The sequence below is a fragment of the Bos mutus genome, chromosome 5, assembly GCF_027580195.1.
Source record: "Bos mutus isolate GX-2022 chromosome 5, NWIPB_WYAK_1.1, whole genome shotgun sequence".
NCBI classification, from domain to species: Eukaryota; Metazoa; Chordata; class Mammalia; order Artiodactyla; family Bovidae; genus Bos; species Bos mutus.
In genome coordinates, this window is record NC_091621.1 from 103,096,719 (window position 1) to 103,121,968 (window position 25,250).

The following is a 25,250-nucleotide window of genomic DNA, read 5'->3' on the forward strand; positions in this document are numbered from 1 at the left end:
GGATGAGAAATAACCTACGAGCGGTTTTGCAGCCTCAGGCAGAGGCCTTGCAGACTACTGCATTACTGCTCAGGTCTGACGTGCCCCAAAGCCACGGGAACCAGGCTCGGACGCCCCCTCCGCGCGGACCCAGGAGAATACTCAGAGGAGCGGGGTTTCCACTGGGGGCTGGCCTGTTCCTAGGGGTGGTGGGCTCCAAGGGGGCACCATGTCCCTGGCTCAGCAGGAACCTAACGGTTATGCAGAGAGCCAGCTGCAGGAGCTGGGGGCAGCAGCCCTCAAACCTGGGCTGGGCTTCCAGGCGGAGGGAGTCCAGCCGGTGCCCCCCTGCCCGTTCTCCATCCCCAGAAACACTGGCCCCAAGAAGGCGACTGACCACCCGCGACTCCGAGAGTCAAGACCGCCAGCAGGCCCAGCCCTCCGCCCAGCTCTCGGAACCGGCCGATCCCCCAGGAAGGCCGCTCCCCTGCACGGCTCTGCCGCACACAGGGGGCCCTGCGGGGGCCCAAGGCCAGCTCCGACACGGAGGGTCAGCCTGAATGACCCCCACATTCAGTCCACCAGTTTATTTGGCTCTCACACTAAGATAGGACTTCAAGCTTCTCATTTAGAAGAAATAAAAATTATTCTTTGGTCTCCATCTGCCACTATTTCGTTTTATTTCTCAATTTGTTCAAAACCCAGGGAGGGGAGATGAGTTCTCTTGAAAATCCAAATAGTAAGAAAAGAATGACACCTGAGAGTCTTAAAAAAAGAAAAACACCTGCATCACGAAGGTCCCGAGAAGGCTGGCAGATGAGGCCTCGGGGTCTGGGCTTAGGCAGGGGGTGGGCGCGGGGGCAGAGAAGACCCACCACAGGTCGGGCACAGTGGGTCAGCCGAGGGGTCCAAGCTGAGGACCGTGCCCTCGGCAGCCAGGAAGCCTCTGAAGGACACACCATGGACATTCCAGGGCCGGAGGCGGAGCCAGAGGGCATGAGGTGCCCGCAGCAGCCTCCCAGGAGGGGCACCTGGCCCCGAGGCCGCCTAGCAGGCTCCTCCAGCCTCTGACAAGACCGCGGGTCCTTCTGGATGAAGGGGGAGCACCGCCCCCAGCATCCCATCCATACCCCCGCCCTCGCCCGCACACATGCCCAGCACAGAACGTATCTGCTGAGAAACAGGAAGTATCTGCAGGCAAAATAGGAAGCAAGTGAGAATACTCTGTATTTATACGAATATTCACAGTAATAATATGGATAACACTCCATGAAAAGCAAACAGGCACACCTCTGCAAGCCGAGATTTGATTCTGGGTCTTTAAAGAATGATAGAAGAATATAGAAAACTTATTGCTCAGAGGGAGGGAAGGAAGGAGGGTCTGAAGAAATATAATGACCTTCTGGGAAGTGTTTTTACAGAAGGTAGAGTCCGAATCAGCAGGAAAAAAAAAAATCCTAGCACGCACACTGGGCTTGCCTCACACTTCGGCAGTAACCAACAGCACTTCTGTGCTCTTCAGAGGAAAGGAGGACTAAATCCTTCTGAAGGAGCATCTTGGACAAGAGCCGGAAGGCTCACTCATGTTGGCTGAGGGGGAGGACCCAGCACTCGGAGGACAGAGACCCCTCACCCCTGGGACAAGGGGCTGTGCCGGACCAGAGATGCAGGCCCTCAGCGCGTCCCACAGCCCTTCCCGGCCAGTCTCTCTGCGGGAAAGCGCCCTTCCGAGGGGAAAGCAAGCCCGCCCGTCTCACACACCCTGGACCTGCGTCCGAACACCTCAAGACACCAGGCCCCGTTTCGGGCCCCCTGTGAGCCAGTGAGCGCAGCGACGGCATCGATCCACCCAAGACTGGCCCAGGGCGGGACGGGCGACGCGGCACACCTGCCGAGGGCCTCCTGTGAGAGCGGCATCGATCCACCCAAGACTGGCCCAGGGCGGACGGGCACTCCTCCCTGAGTGCGACACACCCGCCCGAGGACCTCCTGCAGGGCTCAGAGAAGTAGGGCTGAGGCTGCCGTCCTGAGACTGGCCCGTGTGCAAGGTCGGCGCTCGCCGGGGGGTGCCTGGGACCAGGATTTCGGGAGCCCCCACCTGTCCTGCGCCAGTGAGAACGGCTCGCCGCGCCGCGGAGCACCGTCTTCGTGCTGCACGCCGGTTTTCCTGCTGCTCCGTGCCAGCAGCGGTGCCGGTGGCAGCAGCTCCCAGTCAGGCCGCAGGCGTGGCTCCGTCGTCGTCGTGTTCTCATTTTGGCGTGCTGGGTCTTGCAGCACACGGGCTTGGTTGCCCAGGGCACGTGAGGTCCTGCTTCCCCAACCAGGGACCGACCTGCGTCCCCCGCCCTGGAGGGAACCCCAGGGACGTCCCGGGTGTGGCGTTTCTCACAAGCTCCTGGGAGACGGGGCCAACTCGTGGCTCGGGAGTTAAGCATCTCCAGTGACTCCCCAGGGACAGGACTCCTGGCAGCTCGCACCTGGGTCCCTCTGGCCTTTTCCCTTGGCCCGTGCACCCTACACACGTGATTGGGAGGAATCGTGGCTGTTGTGCTGGAGTCCCAGAACCTGGGGGCGGTCCTGGGTCCCCAACACAGTCGGGCAGGAAAATCAACACGGGACTTGTGTTCAGAGATGATGGTCTGGTCGTCAAGCAAACATTCATCACGCAGGCCACGCAGACGCACACGGGGGCTCACCATGACCGGGGGAGCCCTGAGGTCAGAGCACAGAACAGGGGCCTGACCCAAGGACACACTGAGAACGGGAGGCCTGGGCCGAGATGCAGAGAACAGGGGGCCGGGGCAGCTGTGGGGGGCCAGGCTCACTCCACGCAGGAAGTGAAGGCCAGTGTGGTGGGAGGGGCCCCGAGGAAGCCAGGCTTGATGGGAGAAGACCACCTCAAGGCAGGAAGGCCACGTGGGGAGCCAAGGGTGAGACCCCAGCAAAGCTACAGGATGAAGCGAACGACATGGAAAGAGGAGCCACCGCAGTCATGAGATCTGCATTTGGAAAAGGTGACTCTGGCTGCCAAGGTGAGCCTAACAGAAGAGGCCAGAGAGGATGCGAGACGTCAGTCACCTGACCGAAGACCCTGGGCCCAGTGATGGCGAAAGCGCCCTCCCGGAGGCGCAGTCAACCCAGCCCGTCCAGACTGCGTCCGTTCAGCGAGCTGCACTGGCTGGTTTCGTGAACGTCAACGGAGGCCTTCGGGCTCATTGCTCCTAGCTCGTTCATCGCACGTGTCTGGCTGGCACTGCGGGCTGCGGAACTCACGCTGAACCCTGAGCGTGTCGTCCATCGCACCAGCTGTCCCTCCAAGTGGAGAGGCTGCAATCACATGCACGCCCTCCACGTCCCCGCCACGGTCTCTGGGAAGACGGGAGGAGAAGGACGAGGACAGAGCTCCACGGCATGCTGCTCGGGGGGAAGGAAAGCGCAAGCCTGAGTCTCTCAGTCGTGCCTGACTCTTTGTGACCCCATGGACTGTAGCCCACCGGGCTCCCTGTCCATGGGATTTCCCAGGCAAGGATACTGGAGTGGGTTGCCATTCCCTTCTCCATGGGATCTTCCCAACCCAGGGATCGAACCTGGCTCTCCTGTACTGATAAAGAATCTAGGCAGATTCTTTACCAACTGAGCTACCTGGGAAGCCCTTTTCAGGCGGGAGGGCGCTATAAAAATTTATCAGGCCAACTCTTTTCCCACCAGCGAGCCTAATTGGAGGCAGGAAGCCTCCTTCACAAGGCACTGGGGGCGTATCTAAAAGAAGCTGGGCAGCGTCCACACCAAGTGTGAGCCCTTCTGCCCACCCATTCCACAGGTTCCCTGGGGCCATAGGTCATGGGACGTGGCGAGGGCGGAAGGCTCCCCCCAGCCCTGGCAGAGCGGCTTGGGGCTCCCCCTGTAAACTGCTCAGAAAACGGGGACAAGCTGAACGCCTGTTTGGGGACACAGGCCGGCCAGCAACGGTAGCTGGTGCAATAGTATTTGAAGGAAGTCCAGATAAGTTATAGACCTGAGCTGTAAGGAGTATCCACTAACGGAGGGTGGGGAGAGGAGAGACTGCCAAAAAGCTAGACTGAAAACAATAACAAGAAAGGCTCCCTGAGGGGAAGGGATCCTGGAGCTGGGTGGTTCCAAGGAAATGACACTCCGGAAGAGGCAAAACTGTGGAGATGGTGAGCAGACCACTGGCTGTCACGGGTTCCGGGAGAGGAAAGGATGAACTTTCCTTGAAAGGCAGGGACTTTTAGAGCAGTGACCTACTCTAGACGACACCGCAACAGTGGACGGATGGTGGTGGTGGTTTAGTCACTAAGTCGTGTCCGACTCTTTGCAGCCCCAGGGACTGTAGCCGCCAGGCTCCTCGGTGCATGGGACTTTCCAGACAAGAACACTGGAGTGGGTTGCCATTTCCTTCTCCAGGGGATCTTCCCAACCCAGCGACTGAACTCAGGTCTCCTGCATTGCAGACAGTGTCCTACATTATACGCAGATTCTTTATGGACTGAGCCAGTAGGGAAGCCCCATAACTCCTTATACATTTGGCCAAACCCACAGAATGTACAGCACAGAGAGGGAACCCCAATATCAACTGTGAACTTTAGTTAATAGTATTATACCAATTTTTTAACTTCCAGATGTTCAAGCTGGTTTTAGAGAAGGCAGAGGAACCAGAGATCAAATTGCCAACATCTGCTGGATCATCGAAAAAGGAAGACAGTTCCAGAAAAACATCTATTTCTGCTTTATTGACTATGCCAAAGCCTTTGACTGTGTGGATCACAATAAACTGTGGAAAATTCTGAAAGAGATAGGAATACCAGACCACCTGCCCTTCCTCTTGAGAAACCTATACGCAGGTCAGGAAGCAACAGTTAGAACTGGACATGGAACAACAGACTGGTTCCAGATAGGAAAAGGAGTACGTCAAGGCTGTATATTGTCACCCTGCTTATTTAACTTATATGCAGAGTACATCATGAGAAACATTGGGCTGGAAGAAGCACAAGCTGGAATCAAGATTGCCGGGAGAAATATCAATAACCTCAGATATGCAGATGACACCACCCTCATGGCAGAAAGTGAAGAGGAACTAAAAAGCCTCTTGATGAAGGTGAAAGAGGAGAGTGAAAAAGTTGGCTTAAAGCTCAACATTCAGAAAACAAAGATCATGGCATCTGGTCCCATCACTTCACGGGAAATAGATGGGGAAATAGTGGAAACAGTGTCAGACTTTATTTTTCTGGGCTCCAAAATCACCGCAGATGGTGACTGCAGCCATGAAATTAAAAGATGCTTACTTCTTGGAAGAAAAGTTATGACCAACCTAGACAGCATATTGAAAAGCAGAGACATTGCATTGCCTACAAAGGTCCATCTAGTCAAGGCTATGGTTTTTCCAGTGGTCATGTATGGATGTGAGAGTTGGACTGTGAAGACAGCTGAGCACCGAAGAATTGATGCTTTTGAACTGTGATGTTGGAGAAGACTCTTGAGAGTCCCTTGGACTGCAAGGAGATCCAACCAGTCCATTTTGAAGATCAGCCCTGGGATTTCTTGGGAAGGAATGATGCTAAAGTTGAAACTCCAGTACTTTGGCCACCTCATGCAAAGAGTTGACTCATTGGAAAAGACTCTGATGCTGGGAGGGATTGGGGGCAGGAGGAGAAGGGGACGACAGAGGATGAGATGGCTGGATGGCATCACCGACTCGATGGACGTGAGTCTGAGTGAACTCTGGGAGATGGTGATGGACAGGGAGGCCTGGCATGCTGCAATTCATGGGGTCACAAAGAGTCGGACACGACTGAGTGACTGAACTGAACTGAATTGAATATACCAATAACAGCTCATCAGTTATAACAAATCCACCACACTAAAGCAAGATGTTAATAACAGGAGCAAGTGTGTGTCTCTGTGGAGGTAACAACAGAGTATATCAAACTCTGTACTTTCTGCTCAATATTTCTGTAAATAGTTCTACAATCAGATCAGATCAGATCAGTCACTCAGTCGCGTCCGACTCTTTGCGACCCTATGAATCGCAGCACGCCAGGGCTCCCTGTCCATCACCAACTCCCAGAGTTCACTCAGACTCACGTCCATGGAGTCAGTGATGCCATCCAGCCATCTCATCCTCTGTCGTCCCCTTCTCCTCCTGCCCCCAATCCCTCCTAGCATCAGAGTCTTTTCCAATGAGTCAACTCTTCACATGAGGTGGCCAAAGTACTGGAGTTTCAGCTTTAGCATCATTCCTTCCAAAGAAATCTCAGGGCTGATCTCCTTCAGAATGGACTGGTTGGATCTCCTTGCAGTCCAAGGGACTCTCAAGAGTCTTCTCCAACACCACAGTTCAAAAGCATCAATTCTTCGGTGCTCAAATTCCGTTAATTTAAAAAGTTTGTGATGCATCCAAAAGAAATAGGAAAAAGGGAGGGAATAAGGTGAAATTAATAGAAAATAAATAGCAAAATGGCAGCCTAAACTCCAGCCACATAAATAATTCCATGAATGTCCATGAACTAAACACACATTAAAAGGGCAGGAAAGCAAAATCCAGCTATAAGCTATCCACAAGAAATGTGCTTTAAATAGGATGATACAGATTAAAAGCAAAGAGATGGGAAAAGATAAACCCAGGAAATACTAATCCTAAGGGAGACGGGATCCCTATTTTAGTATCAGATGAACTGGACCCAGGACAGAAGAAATATCAGAAAAAGAGGAATATTTCATAACAATAAACACACAAACTCACCAAGAAAGCATAATCATCCTACATATATATGTACCTAAAAATGTCTCCTCTCATCACTTCCATTCAACATCGTACTTGAGGCCCTTGACAATGCAATAAGGCAAGAAGAGAAAATAAAAGCCATATATATCAATTATAGAACAGTCTTATGGACTCTGTGGGAGAGGGAGAGGGTGGGAAGATTTGGGAGAACGACATTGAAACATATAAAATATCATGTAAGAAACAAGTTGCCAGTCCAGGTTCGATGCACGATACTGGATGCTTGGGGCTAGTGCACTGGGATGACCCAGAGGGATGGTATGGGAGGGAGGAGGGAGGAGGGTTCAGGATGGGGAACGCATGTATACCTGTGGCGGATTCATTTTGATATTTGGCAAAACTAATACAATTATGTAAAGTTTAAAAATAAAATAAAAAAAAAAAAAAGAAGTCTGCAGGTGACACCCTTGTGCACTTAAAAAATCCTAAGGCATCCACCAAAAAGCTCCTGGAACTAATAGGTAAATTTATCAAGATCACCAGAAGCAAGGTGCGGTATACTACATTTTCCAAAAGTGGCCACACAGTCTCTCAAACCAAATGTTCTTTTATGATGTGATCAGGCCACTCCTACATCAAGAGATGAAGTCTAATTTCCCTCTCTTTGAATCTGGGTAGGCTTGTGCAACTTACACCTTGCTTTCTGGAAGTCTTACTGGGTGTCTTGAGCCATCACATCAGAAGTTTGCCTTTCCGAGGCCACTGTGCCTTGAGAACGTTAAGCCACACAGGGAGGGCCACAGTGGGCAGCTCAACTACAGTCTCAGTCTTGGGGTCACCCAAGCCTGGGCAACACACACGTAAGAGAGTGAGACTGCAGCTGATTCCAGTCCCCAGGCAACAACCTGCACCAGCCTTCACGGCATCCCACAGGGGCGCCAGGCACCGAGGGGCATGGACAGCAGCTCGAGGTGCACGCTGGCTGAAACCGACCCACAGAGTCTGCGAGGGAGACAAAACACACGCTTTAGGCAGCAAGTTTTGGAGTAATGTGTTATACAGTAGGAACTGGAAAACTGTCAGTTTACAAAACTCAATTGTATCTGTATAAACCATCAATAAAAATTTAAGAAGTTTACAAAGAAAGCTATACTATTTAAAGGACTATCAAAAATAAAAACCTATCTAGAAATAAATTTAAGAAAAGATTAGAAAACCCCCTACACTGAAAAGTACAAAATGTTTATGGGGGTAAGTTAGAAACATTTAAATAGATTTTAAAATACGCCATGTTTATGGACTAGAATAATCAACGTGGCTGCTGCTGCTGCTAAGTCGCTTCAGTCGTGTCCGACTCTGTGCGACCCCATAGACGGCAGCCCACCAGGCTCCCCCGTCCCTGGGATTCTCCAGGCAAGAACACTGGAGTGGGTTGCCATTTCCTTCTCCAATGCAGGAAAGTGAAAGTGAAGTCGATCAGTCGTGTCCGACTCTTCGAGACCCCATAGACTGCAGCCTACCAGGCTCCTTCGTCCGTGGGATTTTCCAGGCAAGAGCACTGGAGTGGGGTGCCATTGCCTTCTCCGAAATCAACATGGCTAATGCTGTTAATTCTGGGAAAACTAACACATAGATTAAAAATATAATCCCATTCAAAAATCCCAGGCCCTAAGACTTTTTCCAAGGCCTTTTGTGTAGGAAATGGCTAATTACAAACTTTACATAAAAATTCAAAGACCTAAAAATACTCAAGACAATTTTTTAAAAAAAGAACACACTAGGAGGTCTTACCCTACCCAACTCCAAGAAAAGCTACAGAGGTTAGCTACAGAGGTTAAGACAGTAGGCACCAGCATTAACACTCCATTAACAGATCAATGAAACATGACCGAGTGTCCAAAAATAGACATACACTTAAACAGTCATTTGATTTTCAGAAAAGGCGCCAAAGCAGTGTATTCTGGAGACAAAACAAAACTGTTCTTAACAAATGGAGCTGTTATTAACTAGGAAACCTGTATTTAAAAAATGAGCCATGGTGCCTTCCTCACACCATACAGAAAAATTAAGTCAAGCTCAATGACGGACCCAAAAGTAGAAACTAAAATTACAGTTTCCAAAAAAATTAATAAAATGTTAGTTTCTAGAAGAAAAACACAGGAGAATATCCTGGCATGCTAGGCGTAGGAAAAGGATTTTTAGTTAGGACGCAGAAAATCATTATCACAAAAAACAATAATAATAAATTAAAAGTCATCAAAATTAAAATTCTCTGCTCAGCAGAAGACATTGTTAAAAAATATACTGACAAGCCACAAACTTGGGAAAAATATTCTCATACCCTCTCCATATATAGAAGTAGAGATACTGTACGGTCAGGCCACTCGAGATGGCCATTCTCTCGCTCTCTGTCCACCCCCTACCTGACCAGTGCCTGCTTCACCTACCCCTGGGCTACTGACTGACCTTCCTTCCTACGCACCTGCCCTGGCCTCCAGCTCGTGGCTGTTCTTATCAAAGGGGCAGTGAGGGGTCTGCCCCTCAGTGGGTTTCCCGGATAACTAATGAGCCAGCCTGACTTTGCTGTTGTTTACTGGCTAAATTGTGTCCAACTCTTTGCAACCCCATGGGCTGCAGCACACCAGGCTCCCCTGTCCTTCACTGTCTCCCAGACTTTGCTCAAATGTATGGCCACTGAGTCGGTGATGCTATCCAGCTGTTTCATCCTCTGCTGCCCTCTTATCCTCCTGCCCTCAATCTTTCGCAGCATCACGGTCTTTTCCAATGAGTGGTGTTGGAGAAGACTCCTAAGAGTCCCTTGGACTGCAAGGAGATCCAACAGGTCCATCCTAAAGGAAATCAGTCCTGACTATTCATGGGAAGGACTGATGCTGAAGCTGAAGCTCCAATACTTTGGCCACCTGATGGGAAGAGCTGACTCACTGGAAAAGACCCTGAGGCTGGGAAAGAAAGAAGGCAGGAGGAGAAGGGGACGACAGAGGATGAGATGGTTGGATGGCATCACCGACTCAGTGGACATGAGTGTGAGCAAGCTCCGGGAGATGGTGAAGGACAAGGGAGCCTGGCGTGCTGCAGTCCGGGGATCACAAAGAGTCGAACACAACTGAGCAACTGAACAACAGCTCTTTGCATCAGGTGGCCAAAGCTGATCACAGCCGTATCGCGGGGAAGGGGCTTCCCTAACTCAGTGAAGCTATAAGCTGTGCTGTGTGGGGCCACTCAAGATGGATGGGTCACAGCAGATCTGACAAAGCGTGGTCCGCTGGAGGAAGAAACGGCAAAAGCACTCCAGTGTCCTTGTCATAAGAAGTCCATGAACAGCATAAAAAGGCAACCTGATTCCCTCATAGTGGCAAACTCCCTTTCCTCTGGGAACAAAAAAGCGCCTCCACGTCCCGCCCACCACCCATGGGGGTCACTCCAGGACCTTGTTTCAGACATGTAAGGTCCCTCATCCATTAAACCATTGCTGTCTCTGTCACTGACTCTGGGCTTTTCTTTGGTCTTGAAGCTGGGCACACACAGGGCCTTGTAGGCCTGCGGGGTGCAGCCCAATGGTATAGATAAACACACACGCGCACACGCAGAGGACTGCTCTCCAGCACAGATAAAAGCAGGGACATGCGAAGCTGGTGCGGACGTGGAGCACCCAGGCCACACTTCTGATGGGTGTGTGACGCAGCACAACCCACCTGGGGGAAAGGTCTGGATGTTTTTCATAGAACTTAGTATAGCTCTGTGCCATGACCCAGCAAGTCCACACCTAGGAACTCTCCCAAGAGAAACAGTACACATCAACCAGAGGATTGCACAGGAGCGCTCAAGGAAATTCCTTTCCTGGCAGACAAAGAGAAGCAGCAGCCTCGGCTCCCGCCAGCTGCAGGACGTGTAGACAAGCTGACAGATTCACGTGGTGCAGCGCTGCCTGGTAATTAACAGGAGTGAACTATTCATCCAGGCAACAACGTGGATTTCACTGTTTTCGATGCTACTGTAGATGAATTTTTTTCTTAATCTTCTTTTTAAATTGGCATGCAATAATTCATTCTTAATGAATCTCCTGCTGCAGCCCATGAGCCCACACATTCTTGTCTATTCAATAAGCCTTTCTAAAACGTTGCCAGGAGCCCTCACTCTTCTCGACTGAGGCTCTCAGATCACGTCTCCGAGCCTGGCGCATCCGGAGAGCAGAGAGCAGAGCCTCACGTGGACCAGACTCTCTGGCCACTCACCGTCCACTCACGGGCTGGGTGCAGGCCCGGCTCTCCACCCCCCTCCTGCCGCTCTGCTGCCCCTTCCAGGTGGAGACGCCTGATGTGAAGAACACAGGCCAAGTGGGGGCCACGTGGGTGTCCTCTCCACTGCTTTCCCAAGCAGCAGACCGGCCCTTTGTCCTCTGTCCTCGGAGCTTGGCGGGGAGTGAAAACAGATCAAGGTCCTGGCTCCTTCTGAGGGTCGTCGGGCCTCTCTCCCTGTTGGAACAGAACCTTCTCTAGGAGCTCTCTGTGTAGGCTCTGGGTCCTGGGGTGCGCCATGACTATTCTCTCCCGGGATAACTCACCGCAGCGAGCTCACCCCCGCCCTCCCCATCCCCTCCAGTCCCCCGACACAGGTCTGGTCATCCCTGGCCTTCCTTTGCCAGAGTCGCTACAGCACCAGGCTGCCGGCCTTTTCTCTGACAAGTAAGCTCCGAGATAAAACAGTTACTTTCCCCAATATTCTCATCACTTCCACACCAGCAACCAGTTCTTAGAACTGAGTGATTCTTCCCCAAGGAAAGAAAATGTAAATGACTAATTATAAAAGGCAACGGTTCCTTTCTACTCCAAGAGGCCGTCCTGCTAAGTAATGAATCTGAGAGTAATGGCCTGACTGCAGGGTGGGCAGGTATGGAAGCCGTAATTCAGGAGGTGAAAGCTCCCGGCAGCCCTGGCGCGCAGCGTTAGTGAAATGAGAAGTCTGGAGAAGGCCCAAGAACAACCCCCAAGCAGGCCAGGATGGGTGCGGCCGCCTGGGCTGGGGACCCGACCCACCGCGCCCCGGGGCAGGCAGGCGGGGCTGCTGCGTGGGCCCTCCAGCAGCTTCCTCCCGGGAAGTGCAGAGGAACACCCCTTCCCCACCCCAAAACTCAAGGACTCCGTCCAGTCATCCTGTCCTACGGCGGTCCTTCGCAGAGCCCACCCCAAAACTCACGGACTCCGTCCAGTCATCCTGTCCTACGGCGGTCCTTCGCAGAGCCCACCCCAAAACTCACGGACTCCGTCCAGTCATCCTGTCCTAAGGCGGTCCTTCGCAGAGCCCACCCCAAAACTCAAGGACTCCGTCCAGTCATCCTGTCCTAAGGCGGTCCTTCGCAGAGACACAGCCGTCAGTCGGACCGGCTCAGACTGCTGTCGGTGAGCTAAACGAAAACCATCCCCAAAGGCAGCATCACAAGGACACAACCCCTGAAACGACTGGAAGAAATAATGGCCCAGCTTCTTTTTTCCGGCCTCACGGCTCATGGGATCTTAACTCCCCAACAGAGGGCCCTCGGCAGTAAGAACCTGGAGTCCTAACCGCTGGATCGCCAGCCAATTCCCTACCAAATTATTTTTACAAGTTAGATCTCAGAAGGCTTCCCTGATGGCTGAGCGGTGAGGAATCCAGCTGCCAAGGCAAGAGGGCCTGGTTCAGTCCCTGACGTGGGAAGACCCCAGTGCTGGGGGTTTAGGAGCGGCAGAGCCCGTGTGCTCTGGAGTCGCGGAGCGGCCGCTGCTGGGCCCATGGGTCCCAACAACCGAAGCCCTCGCTCCACACCACGGGGAGACCACCGCAACGAGGAGCTGCAGCTGGAGAGTGGCCCCCACTCACTGCCACGACAGAAAAGCCCGGGCAGCAGCAGAGAGACCCAGCAGAGTCAAAAATAAATACGTTTAAAAATAAATTTGCAAATTCAGTTTTACAAAAGGTACATCTTTGGCTGCACACCTGACATGGTGCCTGAGGAACACTGACCTCGTGTGAGACCCAAGTGTGGCTCTGTTGTGCCGACGGGACAGCAAATCCCAGGCCAGGGCCACCCACCCCACGCTCCCGACGTCCCAACAACAACTCACGGTGCCAGGAAACGAGGGGCAGGACCCAGGCAGAAAGAGCCACTGCTCCGGGACCCCGAGACCCTGGGCCCCTGGGCCCCTGGGCCCCGGGCACAGCTCCCCGGGGCACGCCCAGCCGACGCCCCCGTGCGACACTGCTTTCATCCTGCGCTTCTCCTGTGTGAGCGCACCCTGGGGCGTCTCCAAGAGAGCACCCTCCTGTGGGCTGTGGCCCCCACAGCGCTCAGCCATCCGCCGGGCTCCCTGGGGCCCTTTCCAGCGGCCAGTGAGGCCCAAACGTCCGTGGTGATGCCGAGGGGCCGTCTGCCTGTGCCGCCCTGCTGGCGTCCGCTGCGAGGCTCTGCCAGCGGGGGTGGCAGGTAAAAGCCCTGGCACGCGGCGTGGACAAGGTGGCCCCACCAACCATAACTAGCAACAGCTGGGAAACAAGGCTCTCGAGGCGTGCACCCAAAATGTTAAACTTCTTCCAGAAAAGCAGCTGCTGCAACTCTTAGAGCTGAGAGTGTTGATATTTGAAAAAATGACCAACAGGCAAACTCATTATTCAGACTTGGGTATCCAGCAGACATTTCCTCAAAAGTGAACAAAGTCAGCCCGTCACTTCAAGGGAAACAATTCACAGCATTTGTTGCCAATAATAATATTTGAGCTTTGAAACCAGAATTCAAATTTTGGAGAACTCTGACCCACCATCTGAGCGCGACAGTTCTTTATGAGGAGGTAGCACTAAAAAAGGTGACTTTAAAAAAAAACAACTTTTTTTTTGCTGTGGACCATTTTTAAAGTCTTTATTGAACCTGCTACAATGTTGCTTCTGTTTTATGTTTCACTGTTTTGGCTTGAGGCATGTAGGATCTTACCTCCCAGACCAGGGACTGAACTGGCGCCCTCTGCTTTGGGAGGCGAAATATTAACCCCTGGACCACCAGGAGAATCCCAAAGGTGAGCCTTTGATACAATTCAATGAAACGTGATGTTCAGAGTATCAGCATACCTCAGGCATCCCGCATGTTCCAATGACCAATGTTTGACGTTACTGAACCACACGTGTAAAAGATCCGCTCCAAGCGCAAGACGGGCCAATGGGTTTTACTGTGATTGAGCACAAATGTTCACTAACACGGCTTCACAGTCACACTGCAAGTGGCCTTTAGGAGCTACCATCTCTTAGGCCGTGGTACAGTATTGAAGGAAAGGCACCCGGTCATCCAGAGGGCTATAACAGTACTTCTCCCTTTTTCAACTACATGCCTACGAGAGTCTGGGTTTTCATCATATACTTCAACAACAACAAAAATACGTATTACAATAAGCTGACTGTAGAAACACAGATGAGAATTCAGCTGTCTCCCATCAAGGCACGTAAAAGTCAAACCATGCCTCTCTTCTCATTAAACACTTTTGTTTTGGTAAATACTCATTTATCTTGAAACGTTTTACTTAAAATAGCATAGAATGCATTTCTTGTTGCTAAAGTAAATCACTAAATGGTTCTGCATCATCTGGTGGAGCTCTACTGGCAGGTACTGGTAGAATCAGCCCACGAGTAGGAGCTCCTTAACTCCCACTAGCAGGAACGGCAGGCGGCCCTGAGACGCAGAGCGGAGACCTCGCTGCAGAACCGCTGCACTGTTTCTGGACGGCACCTGGACTTCCGGGGGCAGATCTTCGCCTGATCTTTACACCTCGCCAGGCACTGACGCCCGACCTCCTCGCACTAGCGCGTCTGACGACCCCTCTGCGGTCCCCCGCCAGCTTGTGGTTCCTACTCACTTTAGGGAGCCAAACCCAGCACCAGGGGTTTGTGGAGGAGGGGCGGAGGCTTGCCCTTTCCTAGTCCGCACCGATGCCGGGCCCAGGGCCTCCTCTCCCCGCTCCCCGCCACAGTGAACCAGCGGGGGAGGGACGCACGGCACCCGGCGCTGGGTCTGCAGGTGCCAGGTGCCCCCATGCAGTAGCATCTCACACCCAGGCCCCTGGGGGAGCCGGAAACACAGCTTCTCCACCTAGGCTACTGGATGGCAAGAGTATGAACAGATGTGCGCTGTCCTGCAGAATTTCCCCCAGCAAAACGGAACTCATCGCCACTTGTTTCAGCTGGGGAAGGCCGTCCAACAGGCTTCAGGGCGGCGGTGTGGGTCCAACACGCACCTGCTCGAGGGCGAGCGGCTCTGCCCCGTGTGCTGCTTGCGAGGCTGAACCGCCACTTGGGAGCACCAACGGGCTGGAGACGCTGCGCACTCGCCGGGGTCACCTCTTCCCCGTCACCCCTCCAGCTACACGACGATGCCCTGGCCTTCCCTGCAAGGAGACCCTGACCCCCTCCCTGAAGCCTCTGGCGACGGGATGGACTGCAATCACACGATATAAACCTGAACCTCATCAAGAACAGGGAACGAGCACGAAGACCAGGCTGAGGGTTGTGCTCAACAAAACCAAAAACGAGCTTTCTCAATGGTTCTCAACCAGGGACTGATGTGATGAAAAGGGTGCTGGAGGAAGGCGCCCTACAAGTTCCGAGAAGCGTGGAGAGGAGAAACGTGCAACCAGGAGCAGGCACGTGCGCCGAGACGCGAGAGCAGCCAGGCCCGAGGGGCGCCGACTTCCTAGCCCATTTTCCCTCTTAACCATAAGAGGAAACCTCTTAAGCACCCGCCAGGCTCCTCTGTCTGTGGGATTTTCCAGGCAAGAATACTGCAGCAGATTGCCACTTCCTTCTCGAGGGGATCTCCCAGACCCAGGGATCGAACCTGTGTCTCCTGCACTGGCAGGCAGATTCCTTCCCACTGCTCCACTTGGGAAGCCCTCACAGGCCCCCACACACCCGTGATGAATGGTGACAGCACCTGCGAACAATGAGAAGCACCCCGGGAGCTCGCACGGGGTCGCCAGGGACGGCCTCATCTAAGGGAATTACAGAAGAGCCCCGCAAAGCCCCCAGATGCCCGTAGCGGGCCTCCCTGAATCCCTGTGCACTGGAGGATCACGTGGAATCAATCATAACCACATGACAGAAAGACGGATGGCTGCTGCCGGCCTCACGTCTGTTTTACACACACACACACACACGCGTGCGCGCGCGCGCGCGCGCGTGTGCCAGAGAAACATTATGCCTTCCACGCAGCACCCTTGTCAAGAAACCCTTTCATCAGACAAGAAATCTCGGGTGAAAAATGAAAAGCCAGCATCGATTTCAATGTACAGCTGATTTTATTTACAAATAGAAGCCAGATAATCTTGTATTTAAATGGCAGAAGTTCCATCACTCATGATCAGAGAAGTGACATTTGAAATTTATAAAGTTTCACACTACGATTCAATCTCTTTTCCAAGGAGGAAAAGAGTCTGAAGTTTGGGAGGAAAGACTGAAAAATACGAGAACAGTATCAGAGTGGGGAAATGATTAATTGATGCTGGGGCTGAAATACGTCTCCAGCAGGCACATTTCTCTTTACCAGACACAAAATGCGTCCCCAGGCGACCTGAGGGGCTCTCAGATATGAGGTTCCCGTTGTTCAGCTCCAGGAAGGGCTTCTGCTTTCTTTGTCAATTCCTTGGTATCCACACGGTTTTCTTCAAGAGAATCGTTGTAGCTGATTTACGCGCATTAACCCCAAGGGCCTCAATCTTTTGTTGCCTGCTGTTCAGTCGTTGAGGTGTGTTCGACTCTTTGCAACCCCATGGACTGCAGCACGCCAGGCCTCCCTGTCCTTCAGTGTCTCCCGGAGCTTGCTCACATTCATGTCCATCGAGTCGGTGATGCCATCCAACCATCTCATCCTCTGTCGTCCCCTTCTCCTCCTGCCTTCAATCTTTCCCAGCATCGGGTCTTTTCCAATGAGTCAGCTCTTGGCGTCAGTCTTTAGATGACATCTTAGAAAAGCCTCACTTGGACCACTTCAAATCAAGCAGCTGAGCTGAGGCCTCTCCAGCCGGTGGGGTCAGGAACACTTGCTGTGACAAGAGCTCCGGAAAAGCCGAGGCTTGTGGGGGACGCTGGTGACAAGTGCATCCCCACGCCCTGTCCTCTCACTCCCGGTGGAAGGACCCCACTTCACCTGGGACAAAGGGGTCCTGGCGGAACCCAAGTCCCCTGCGTAGCCTCCACCTGGGGCGGCTGTCTTTGCAGCAGACCGTCCTTGAGGGGGTGACCAGAACAAACCTCAGATCAAAGCCCTGCCCCAGGCTTTTCCCTCCAGGTCCCACTCTGCCCCCGTGCATGTCCCTAGAGTGATTTTATGCCTGGTAACACGGTGCTCACTCGCCTCTACCTCCACCCCCAGAATGGGCGTGGCACTGGGCACCAGGCGGGCGTCTGAGAAGGCCGTGTGGGAGCCGGCTGAGCCAAACGGGGCCTGCAGCTGGCTCGAGGGCCAGCCAGCTTCCTCAGCCACCTCCTGCTGCACATGAGGCCCCAGCTGCCTTTTGCCCCTGACCTGCCAACTGCGTCCTCCCCAGGCACCTGTGTAAGAGCCTCCCTGCTGATACATGGGGGCGAAGGATTCCATCAAACCGCCATGCCCTGGGGGATTGGCTCCTCTGCGAAAACCTCAGCCAGTAGCCCAGCTGACCTCGGGTCTAGCAGAACCCCACCCACAGGGGCCCCACCCATGGTTGCAGGACGCCCTCCGGCTCTCAGCTCCCTCTGGGACCCAGCACCACGTCCTAGAATGCCAAGGTCCCTGAGCTGAGGATGGCAGGGCGGTGGGGCCAGCCACCCACACGCCCCACGTCACTCTAAATCCGATGCCCTTTAAGAGGCAGGTTCCTCTGAACTCAGTTCCGTGGATAGTGAAACAGCTTGCCACGACGGCCTGCACTACGGGCAGAACCACACAGTCACCAGCTGCAGCAGAGAGGGAGGTGGGCCTAGTGGGGATCGGACTCTGCAGGGGGGGCCTGGTCCCTCTGAGCCTGCACCATGCCCGCCACGGGCTCCAGGGGCCCATGTGCACGCCCAGACAGACGCATGCACGCTCGGCAGCAGAGTCAGGGCTTCAGAAGGCTTGAGCAGCCGTGGCGGGTGGCGGGACCTGGGTGGGGCTCACCTGGATGCCGTCCAGCAGCCGGCTCATGCACCAGTACGTGTCAGCCTCCACGTTGCGCAGCACGTCCTCAGGCACCCGGGAGATGTCGGCGGAGTCCGCGTCCTCGTCGTCTGCGGGCGGGGGAGGGAGAGACAAGGAGCCGTCAGGCCTCAGGAGGATGTGTGCTCTGCTTACAGGAACGTGCCCCCCTCCCACCCAGGACCCCCTCCCTCCACTTCTCTCGCTCTAACTGGACGACTTGTCTTCCACCTCATCACTTAAACAGGCCTCAATTTTAATACCTAATTAGCTGCAGATAATTAATATTCTGAATCCTCTCCAATTAATTAACATAATTAATACATTGTAAAGCGTTGCTTCCTGGGCATTTCACATCCTAAGAAGAGGGGATCTAAAATATATTACTTATTCCTAACTGACATCAGAGTTTTTCCATAAGATTTTTTTAAAATTCTGCTTCTAATGTATTCACAAATTCACTCAGTATTAAGCCCTCTAAAAACCTGCTTCCAAGGTGAGACTTTCCAAAACCACACTGGATAAATACTGCTGCGCTGAGAGCAGACACCAAGACAGCAAAGACACAGATGTGTCTGAAAGGAAGAACAGGCAATGGCGCTCTAAGTAATTTCTTCCTTCAAGTACAAAAATCTAATGAGAAAGCATAACTTAAAAGTTTCACAATGCAAAACAGATGCCTCATTGGAATGGCTTATCAGACATTTGAAGAAATTGATTTTAGATTGTTAGAAAAATTGCTATCATCCAGCCTAACACTCATAAATGTTTAAAAAATTGTGTCTCCTTATTTCTAAAATTTTATTTACTTTTGTTGTATTTTGCAAATATGCATGGCATCCTTGCAATGAAAATGTTCTTTAAGAAAAGAAACATTTCAGCCTGGAATATATTTAGAAAGTTTTAAGTGGATAAAAATGACAATAATTATAATAATGATAACTGCTAACCTGTATCGAGTGATTATTACATATGCCAGGCACTCCGTCGTGTTTTAAATGCACTGACTCTATTATGGCCACCATTGCACCCCTGGGAAAATGGGGTGCAAGACGCAACAAGCCAGCCTGGAAATGGGGGGTCACAGCGTGGACCCGTGTCTGCCCCCAGGCTGTGGCCAGGCCTCTGCACTCAGGCACGCCTCACACCTGACATGGCCGGACCCCGACCCCGTGCGAGGCTCGGGGAGCCGCCGTGGACGCCCTCCCGCTCTGTTCTCTGTTCACAGCAGAAGGAAGAAAGTGAAAACAGGGCGGGCATTTCCAGGCCGGCAGCCCACAGGAGAGCTGACTGGCTGGGCCCTCAGGAGCCCAGACAGGCTGCCACGGCCCCAACACGCGCACACCCCTCGGGGCACAGCCTCACGGCTGTGTACACCACACAGCAGCTCTGGCTCCAAGGCCCTGCAGGCCCCTGGGAGCGCATGTGTCCTTCTGTGCGAAGGAAAGCAGCCCTCAGCCCCTCCTTCATCTGCTCCCTCACTCACTCAACAGGCCTTTGTCGCTTTGGTGTGGAGCCTTCTTTTATTGAGATATAATTCGAGTGTACAATTCAGTGGGTCTTAGGACCTTCGTGGGCTTAGGTAGCATCGCCACTATCTAACTCCAGAATGTTTTCATCACCCCCAAACACAGCCTGAGCCCAGAAGCAGCCCCTCCCAGCCCCAGGGGCCCCGGGCAGCGTGCCGCCTGCCCCACGGACGTGCCTGTGTGGCCATCTCAGGCCAGTGGACACGGGCCACGTGGCCTGTCCTGTCATGTGGTCCTCACTGCACACGAGGCTTCCAGGAGTGCCCGAGCCTTCCCTCCTTTCTGCGACAGAATGACCTCCCACCGCACGCATGGGCCACGTCGTTTATCACCGCTCCTCGGTGGGCACTCCCCGCACCCCTACACTCCAGACCCTAGGGTGCAGAGATGAGGAGGAACCAACGCCCCCAAGCAGCTGGCGGATTAAAGGGGGAAACGACTTCAGAAATGGAAAACGGCCAACGGGGAGGGCTTTCTGTTCGCAGCCAGGCCCCGGCGGGCAGACCCACGTGGGCTGCCCTCCCCTCTGACGCGGGACTGGGGTGAAACGTGTTTCGAGGCCGGCTCCGGGCTCCCCCCTAGCCCAAGGTGCCCGTGACCCTGCCCCCCGGGGGCTGCAGGCCTCGCTCTGCCCCCAGGCCGGCCCGGCCAAGCACCCGGCCTCGGAACTCTGTCCTGGAGACCCATGTGCCCATGGGCCCTGAGCGCCCTGGGGACGGAGCCCGCCTGACTCTGCACATGGCGTCTTCTCCGCTGGTTGACAGGCGGGAAGTCACATCCCCCCCAGGGCTCCCTGCACTGCGCTGTCTGGGCCGCGGGCACCGGGTCCCGCCCAGCATGACGCCTTCCTGCTTCAAGACTGAGATCACAGACAGGAGTGGAAGTGGCCTCCTCGGGGCACAGACTTCCCTGCTGGGAAAACGGCTTGGGCAGGATCGACTCGGCTTCCCCTGAACCAGAGGAGAGCCGACCGCTTTCTAGTCTCAGGGCACCGGGTCTACAACAACCCGAGGACTCCTTGGGAGTGTCTTTCCTCCACGTCCTCGCTTTCGGGGGTCTCCAGACCACTGAGCTACAGGGCCTCACCCCTCTCCAGGTCACAGAGGAGGCGGGGCCGCCCAGGTCAGGACGGCGGGGGGTGGGCACCTGTGGGAGGCAGGCGGGCGCCACGGCGAATGTTCTTGGTCTGTTTAGCGGGCTTATTATTGGATCCCAGGAAATGTCGCGGCCTATGCCAGGCGTCACTCCCGCGACAGGCCATTTGTTCCTCTCGGACATAACGAAGCACTGGCGTTTAACTCAGACAGCCCCCACGCCCGTCTGTCTCCTGCAGGTCGAGAGAATCGGAATGACCCCTGCTGTCAGAATGAGATAAATACCCTCCTGCCAGAGAAGGCGCCCCCAGCACAGCAGAGCACTGGGAACAGCGCAGAACCTTCCAGAAGCCCCGGGCTGGGACTGCAGTCAGAGTCGAGGGACAGAGCAGAAACCACGGCGGCTGCCCTGGCAGGGGGCACAGGGGGGCACTGGCAGTACCGGGGCGGGGCGGGGGGCGTGGCTGGACCAGACACCAACAGAAAAGCAAGCGCAGCAAGGCTCTGACCGACAGGCCGCGTGCTGACCCCTCAGCGAGCTCACACCACGGGGCGACGCCAGCTCTCGGGGTCAAGACCTCCTGACCCCCGGGTGCACACCTGCCCCCAGAGCTTGCCCACTGCCCTTACGGTCCGCGGGGCGGTGGGGCAGGGGGGCAAGGGGTCTGCACCTCAGGTCAGCGGGACTCGGTGACGACAGAGAGGCCGAGGCCAAGGAGACGGGACATGGAGGTGAAGCGTCCCGGCCACCGGCTGGGGTTCAGGGGAAGAGACAGGACCCAAAGGGCAGAGCTGATGAACTCACAGGGACAGCAGAGCAGACAGACCCGACCAGCGCAGGAGGGAGTGAGGCCTGCACGGCTACACGGCAGCAGGCGTGTCCGAGCAGCGGTGCCGCCCCGGGACCTGGGCCGTGTGGACATCCTGACCCAGCCTGTGAAGACGCTGCAGGCGCGGGGGGTGAGGGGCTCCGGGCCCCCAGGATGGAGGGGGGCCCCCACACAGCCTCCCCAACTCCAGGCAGGGCTGAGCCCTCCCACCACCCCGGGAGCCAGACACTCAGGGCCACGGTGGACTCCAGAAAACGGCGTTTACAACAAACAGCCTACTTAAAATGACAGAATGTAAACCAAACGGTTCATCAAAACCCAGCCAGATTCCACTCTTACCTTTACCTTTTAATCACAAACGGACATGAACGCCGATGTGAGCAACGCGGTCTCGAAGCTGCACCAGCCCTCCTCCCCAGCTTGTCCGCACACCTCGCTTCCGGGCCAGGCCTGTATCCTGGGGACACCAAGCTGGGGAAAGACCTCTAACCCCATGAGGCCTTCAGAGTGCAGGGGGCAAGCACACAGGCCAACCCCAGGGAGGCGGAAAAGGCGCTGACAGCCACGGTCCTGGGCGGAAGACCCGCAGTCCCGAGCGGACCTCAGTGAACACGAAGGCGCACGACAGGGAAGACAGACACTTAATTAGAAACAACCTCGCTCGCCGCCTTGGATCACAGAAAAGCTTTAGGCGAGGGTTTGCATAAATTCTTTGAAAATGCTGTCTGGCCGTCTGATTGTTTAAAAAGCAATTTGAAAAACAACCCCAATCTTTATCAACAGCTCCATTCATACGGAAAACTCCAGAACTGCAGGTCAGACACGCACAAGAACACGGCTTAGACGGCGCCGCAGAGAACCCGGGATGCCCCGCGTGACTGGGGGGCAGGACCCCACCGCTCTCTGTTTTCCATGGAAAGGTGCAGAGTAAGAAGTCAGCACCTGCTTTCCTGGTGCAGTTATTTAGCAACGGGCGGGGGGTGGGGGGCCCCCGATGCTGTTTAAGCCACTGGGAGAGTTTAACTAAAAGTCTGTCTGTCCCACAGACAAACAGCCCTGGAGCCAAAGTTCCCCATGGTGGTGGTACTGCGCTTGCAAACCACGAGAGGCTTCAGGGTGTTTGGGGGTCAGAAGGATCAGGGTGAGGGGTCCGCTGGCTTTCGGTGGGGGGTGGTGCCAGCCATCCTCCGCCAGACACAGGAAACAGAAAACCCGGAAGAGACAGAGCCTCGCACGGAGAAAACCACACAGGGCTACGAGGGCTGCTTTGAAACATCCAAAAATCCGTCTTGGGTAAATATAAAGCAGGACTCTCCTGTGCACCTTTCTGTGTCCAGAAGAAAGAAAAGGTGAGTGGGGAAAGAACAGGCAGGGTGAGGAGCTCGAAGTCCTGGGACACCACGACGAAGAGGCAGTCATGACGGCCGCCACCACCGACAGTCAGACGGACAGACAGGTGGACGGAGGGCTTCTCCTGCGTTTCCACAGTGTGTCCTCTGCGCCGGGGTCTGTTTCACAGGAAGACACCCGCAGGGGAGAACACCCCACCCGGCAGACGCGGGGCTTATGGGCAGGGAAGGTGCCGGGCGGGGCAGAGCCGGAGTCGGGGCTCGTCCGCTGGGGATCGTGGCCGCGCTGGACCAGGCGAGGGGGCCGGGGCCTCTGACTCCACGCGGACAGGAGGGAAGAGCCCTGGTAGCTAGCCTCCTGGCACGGCGACAACTCGGGAGAGGCAGGGCTTCCTGCAGAAGAACAGTAGCCCCCGTCCTCTCTTCCATCGGCAAGAGAGCCGGTCCCTGCACAAGCTCCCCGAGCTGCGACATCCTGGGCGGGACTGCCGCGGCCTCCCTCTGCCCCCAGGAGACCCGGCATGGGCAAGGCAGGGGACATGGGCTGGGGCCTCACTCACGGGGATGGGGGCCAGGGAGCTCTCAGCGGGCGTCCCCACGAGGTAAAAGCAACAGGGTGGCCTGCCAACCAGAAAGGGGAGACGGCTCACAGTTAAACACCGCCAGGACGCTCGCGGGTCCCCAGACACCCACACAGGATCCCACCACACAGGCTGGAGGGCGCCTCCCGCACCACCAGCTTCAGGAGGAGAGCCGGCCCTGCTGGGGACAAGCGAGGGCGGGGAAGGGGCCAACGCGGCCGTTATGACCACGTCCATCACCCACCACGCTCGAGCCCTGCCTGCAATGAGCCTCTTGGGGTAATCGGGAGCTTAACTGGCGATCAGAAACATCCCCTTCTCTATCAGCAAGCTGGAGCCACTCTGCGGTCTAATCTTCCGCGCATCCCTCGACCTGGAAGGTTTAAATTTGAAACGCTGACACTCTGGTGATGGAGACTCCGGCACTTAATTACATAGGTTTGGGCTCCAATGTAGGGGAAAAGTCCTGCTTTGGCAAGAGAGGCGTCTCAAGACCATAAATTCACGAAAACTCCTTGGCCCGGCACAAATGACAAGCGTGATGATCAGACTGGCTGAGCAGTAGGAATGCTTAATTCTAACATAAGTAACATAAAGGCAGCTCAAGGGTCCAGATCACAGGCCGTCAGAGCTTCCGATTCTGCGATGGGGTTGAAGACCCGCAGCCCTCGGCCGTGGGCAGACGAGGACCACGGGTCAAGGACAAAACAAGGATGACGCGCTCCCTCGGGTCAGGCAGGCCAGCACCCTTCGGCCATGGCCGACTGTCTGCCTCCTGGCCCTGACAGGGACCCTGATGACAAGGACCCGCCTCTCACCACCAGCGGGGCTCTGTTCCTGTCCCCTCGCGCCCCTGCACACCCCTGTCATGGGTCTCCAGCCCCGCGGAGCGGCAGCCCGAGCAGAAGGCACGGCTCTGGGGGACAGGACACGGGGGGTGGGGGTGGTGGGCAGGCAGCCGCAGGTCTCCTCCTGGAAAAATGCAGTATCTCACCCCAGGGCCAAGGCCTCTGGGAGCACTTGGGAAAAGGACAAGGTTGGCGTGGGGACTGAGATCAGGCGTGAAGGGAAGCTTCGGTATCCTTGTGACTCTTGCTTTTATAATGTCGTTTTGATAAAAAGAACAATGCTTAATCTCACAGCATTCTTTTGGCTTGATGGTCTCTTTGATTTTTCCCATTACGCTGTGAGTAGAGGTTTGGTAGTGGAACTGCCATTGGTTGAAATACTGATTGATTCTCTTAACTCGTATTGAGTACTTGTTTGTGCAAGAAAACGTGGGGACGGGAAAAAGGTAAAGATGAAACAGAACCACCTGCAGAGCCTGGAGGAAGCGGGGACCAGGCACACGCTCACTCACCGACTCACCGATTCACTCGCTCTCTGTTTATCCATCTCCTTCACTGACCTGATTCATCTCTGGGGGGGCGCGCCGCACACGGCCATGTCTGCGAACAAAGAAACTGCCGCGTGCAGAGTGAGCGGAGACCGGGCTCAGACACGGCCGGCAGCTGCGCGGACGTCCACACGGCCAGGCCGGGCCAGAGGTCCTGAGGCTCCAGGGCACCCGGCCCAGAGCTGGCCTTCCTTAGCGGGAAGGGGGGCTGTGGAGACATCGGTGCCCTGGAGTCAGTGCGCACGGGGCAGGGCAGCAGGGATCTGGTGGAGGACAGTGCTGTGGGCGGAAGAGATGCTCCCAACCAGAGCCTGTGAGCCGCCACCGCCACCTGAGTGTCTAGGCTGCAAGACACCCCCACCAGTGAAGGCACTGCCAGGGAACACGTCAGCTCCACGCCGTGAAATGCCAGACACTGCCATCACCTGCAGAGGACAGGGGCAGGCCGGGTCGCAGCACTGCCCGGCTACATTTCTACAGCACGCGTCACCAGCTGCATCCCTCCCACGGCTGCACCTGCGTGCCTGTCCCCCAACTGCAGTAAGAGCTCCGAGAGCAGGGCCAT

The 25,250-nt window shown here is 54.9% G+C and overlaps 1 protein-coding gene across 1 annotated transcript in view; it reads right to left on the reverse strand.

Moving 5' to 3' along the window:
• Positions 1 to 25,250, reverse strand: part of TBC1D22A (TBC1 domain family member 22A) — a 259,689-nt gene that overhangs the window by 80,586 nt on the left and 153,853 nt on the right. The window contains exon 9 of the mRNA XM_070371426.1: positions 17,889 to 17,998. Within this exon, the coding sequence (XP_070227527.1) occupies positions 17,889 to 17,998 (110 nt within the window). The remainder of the gene's footprint in view (positions 1 to 17,888; positions 17,999 to 25,250) is intronic.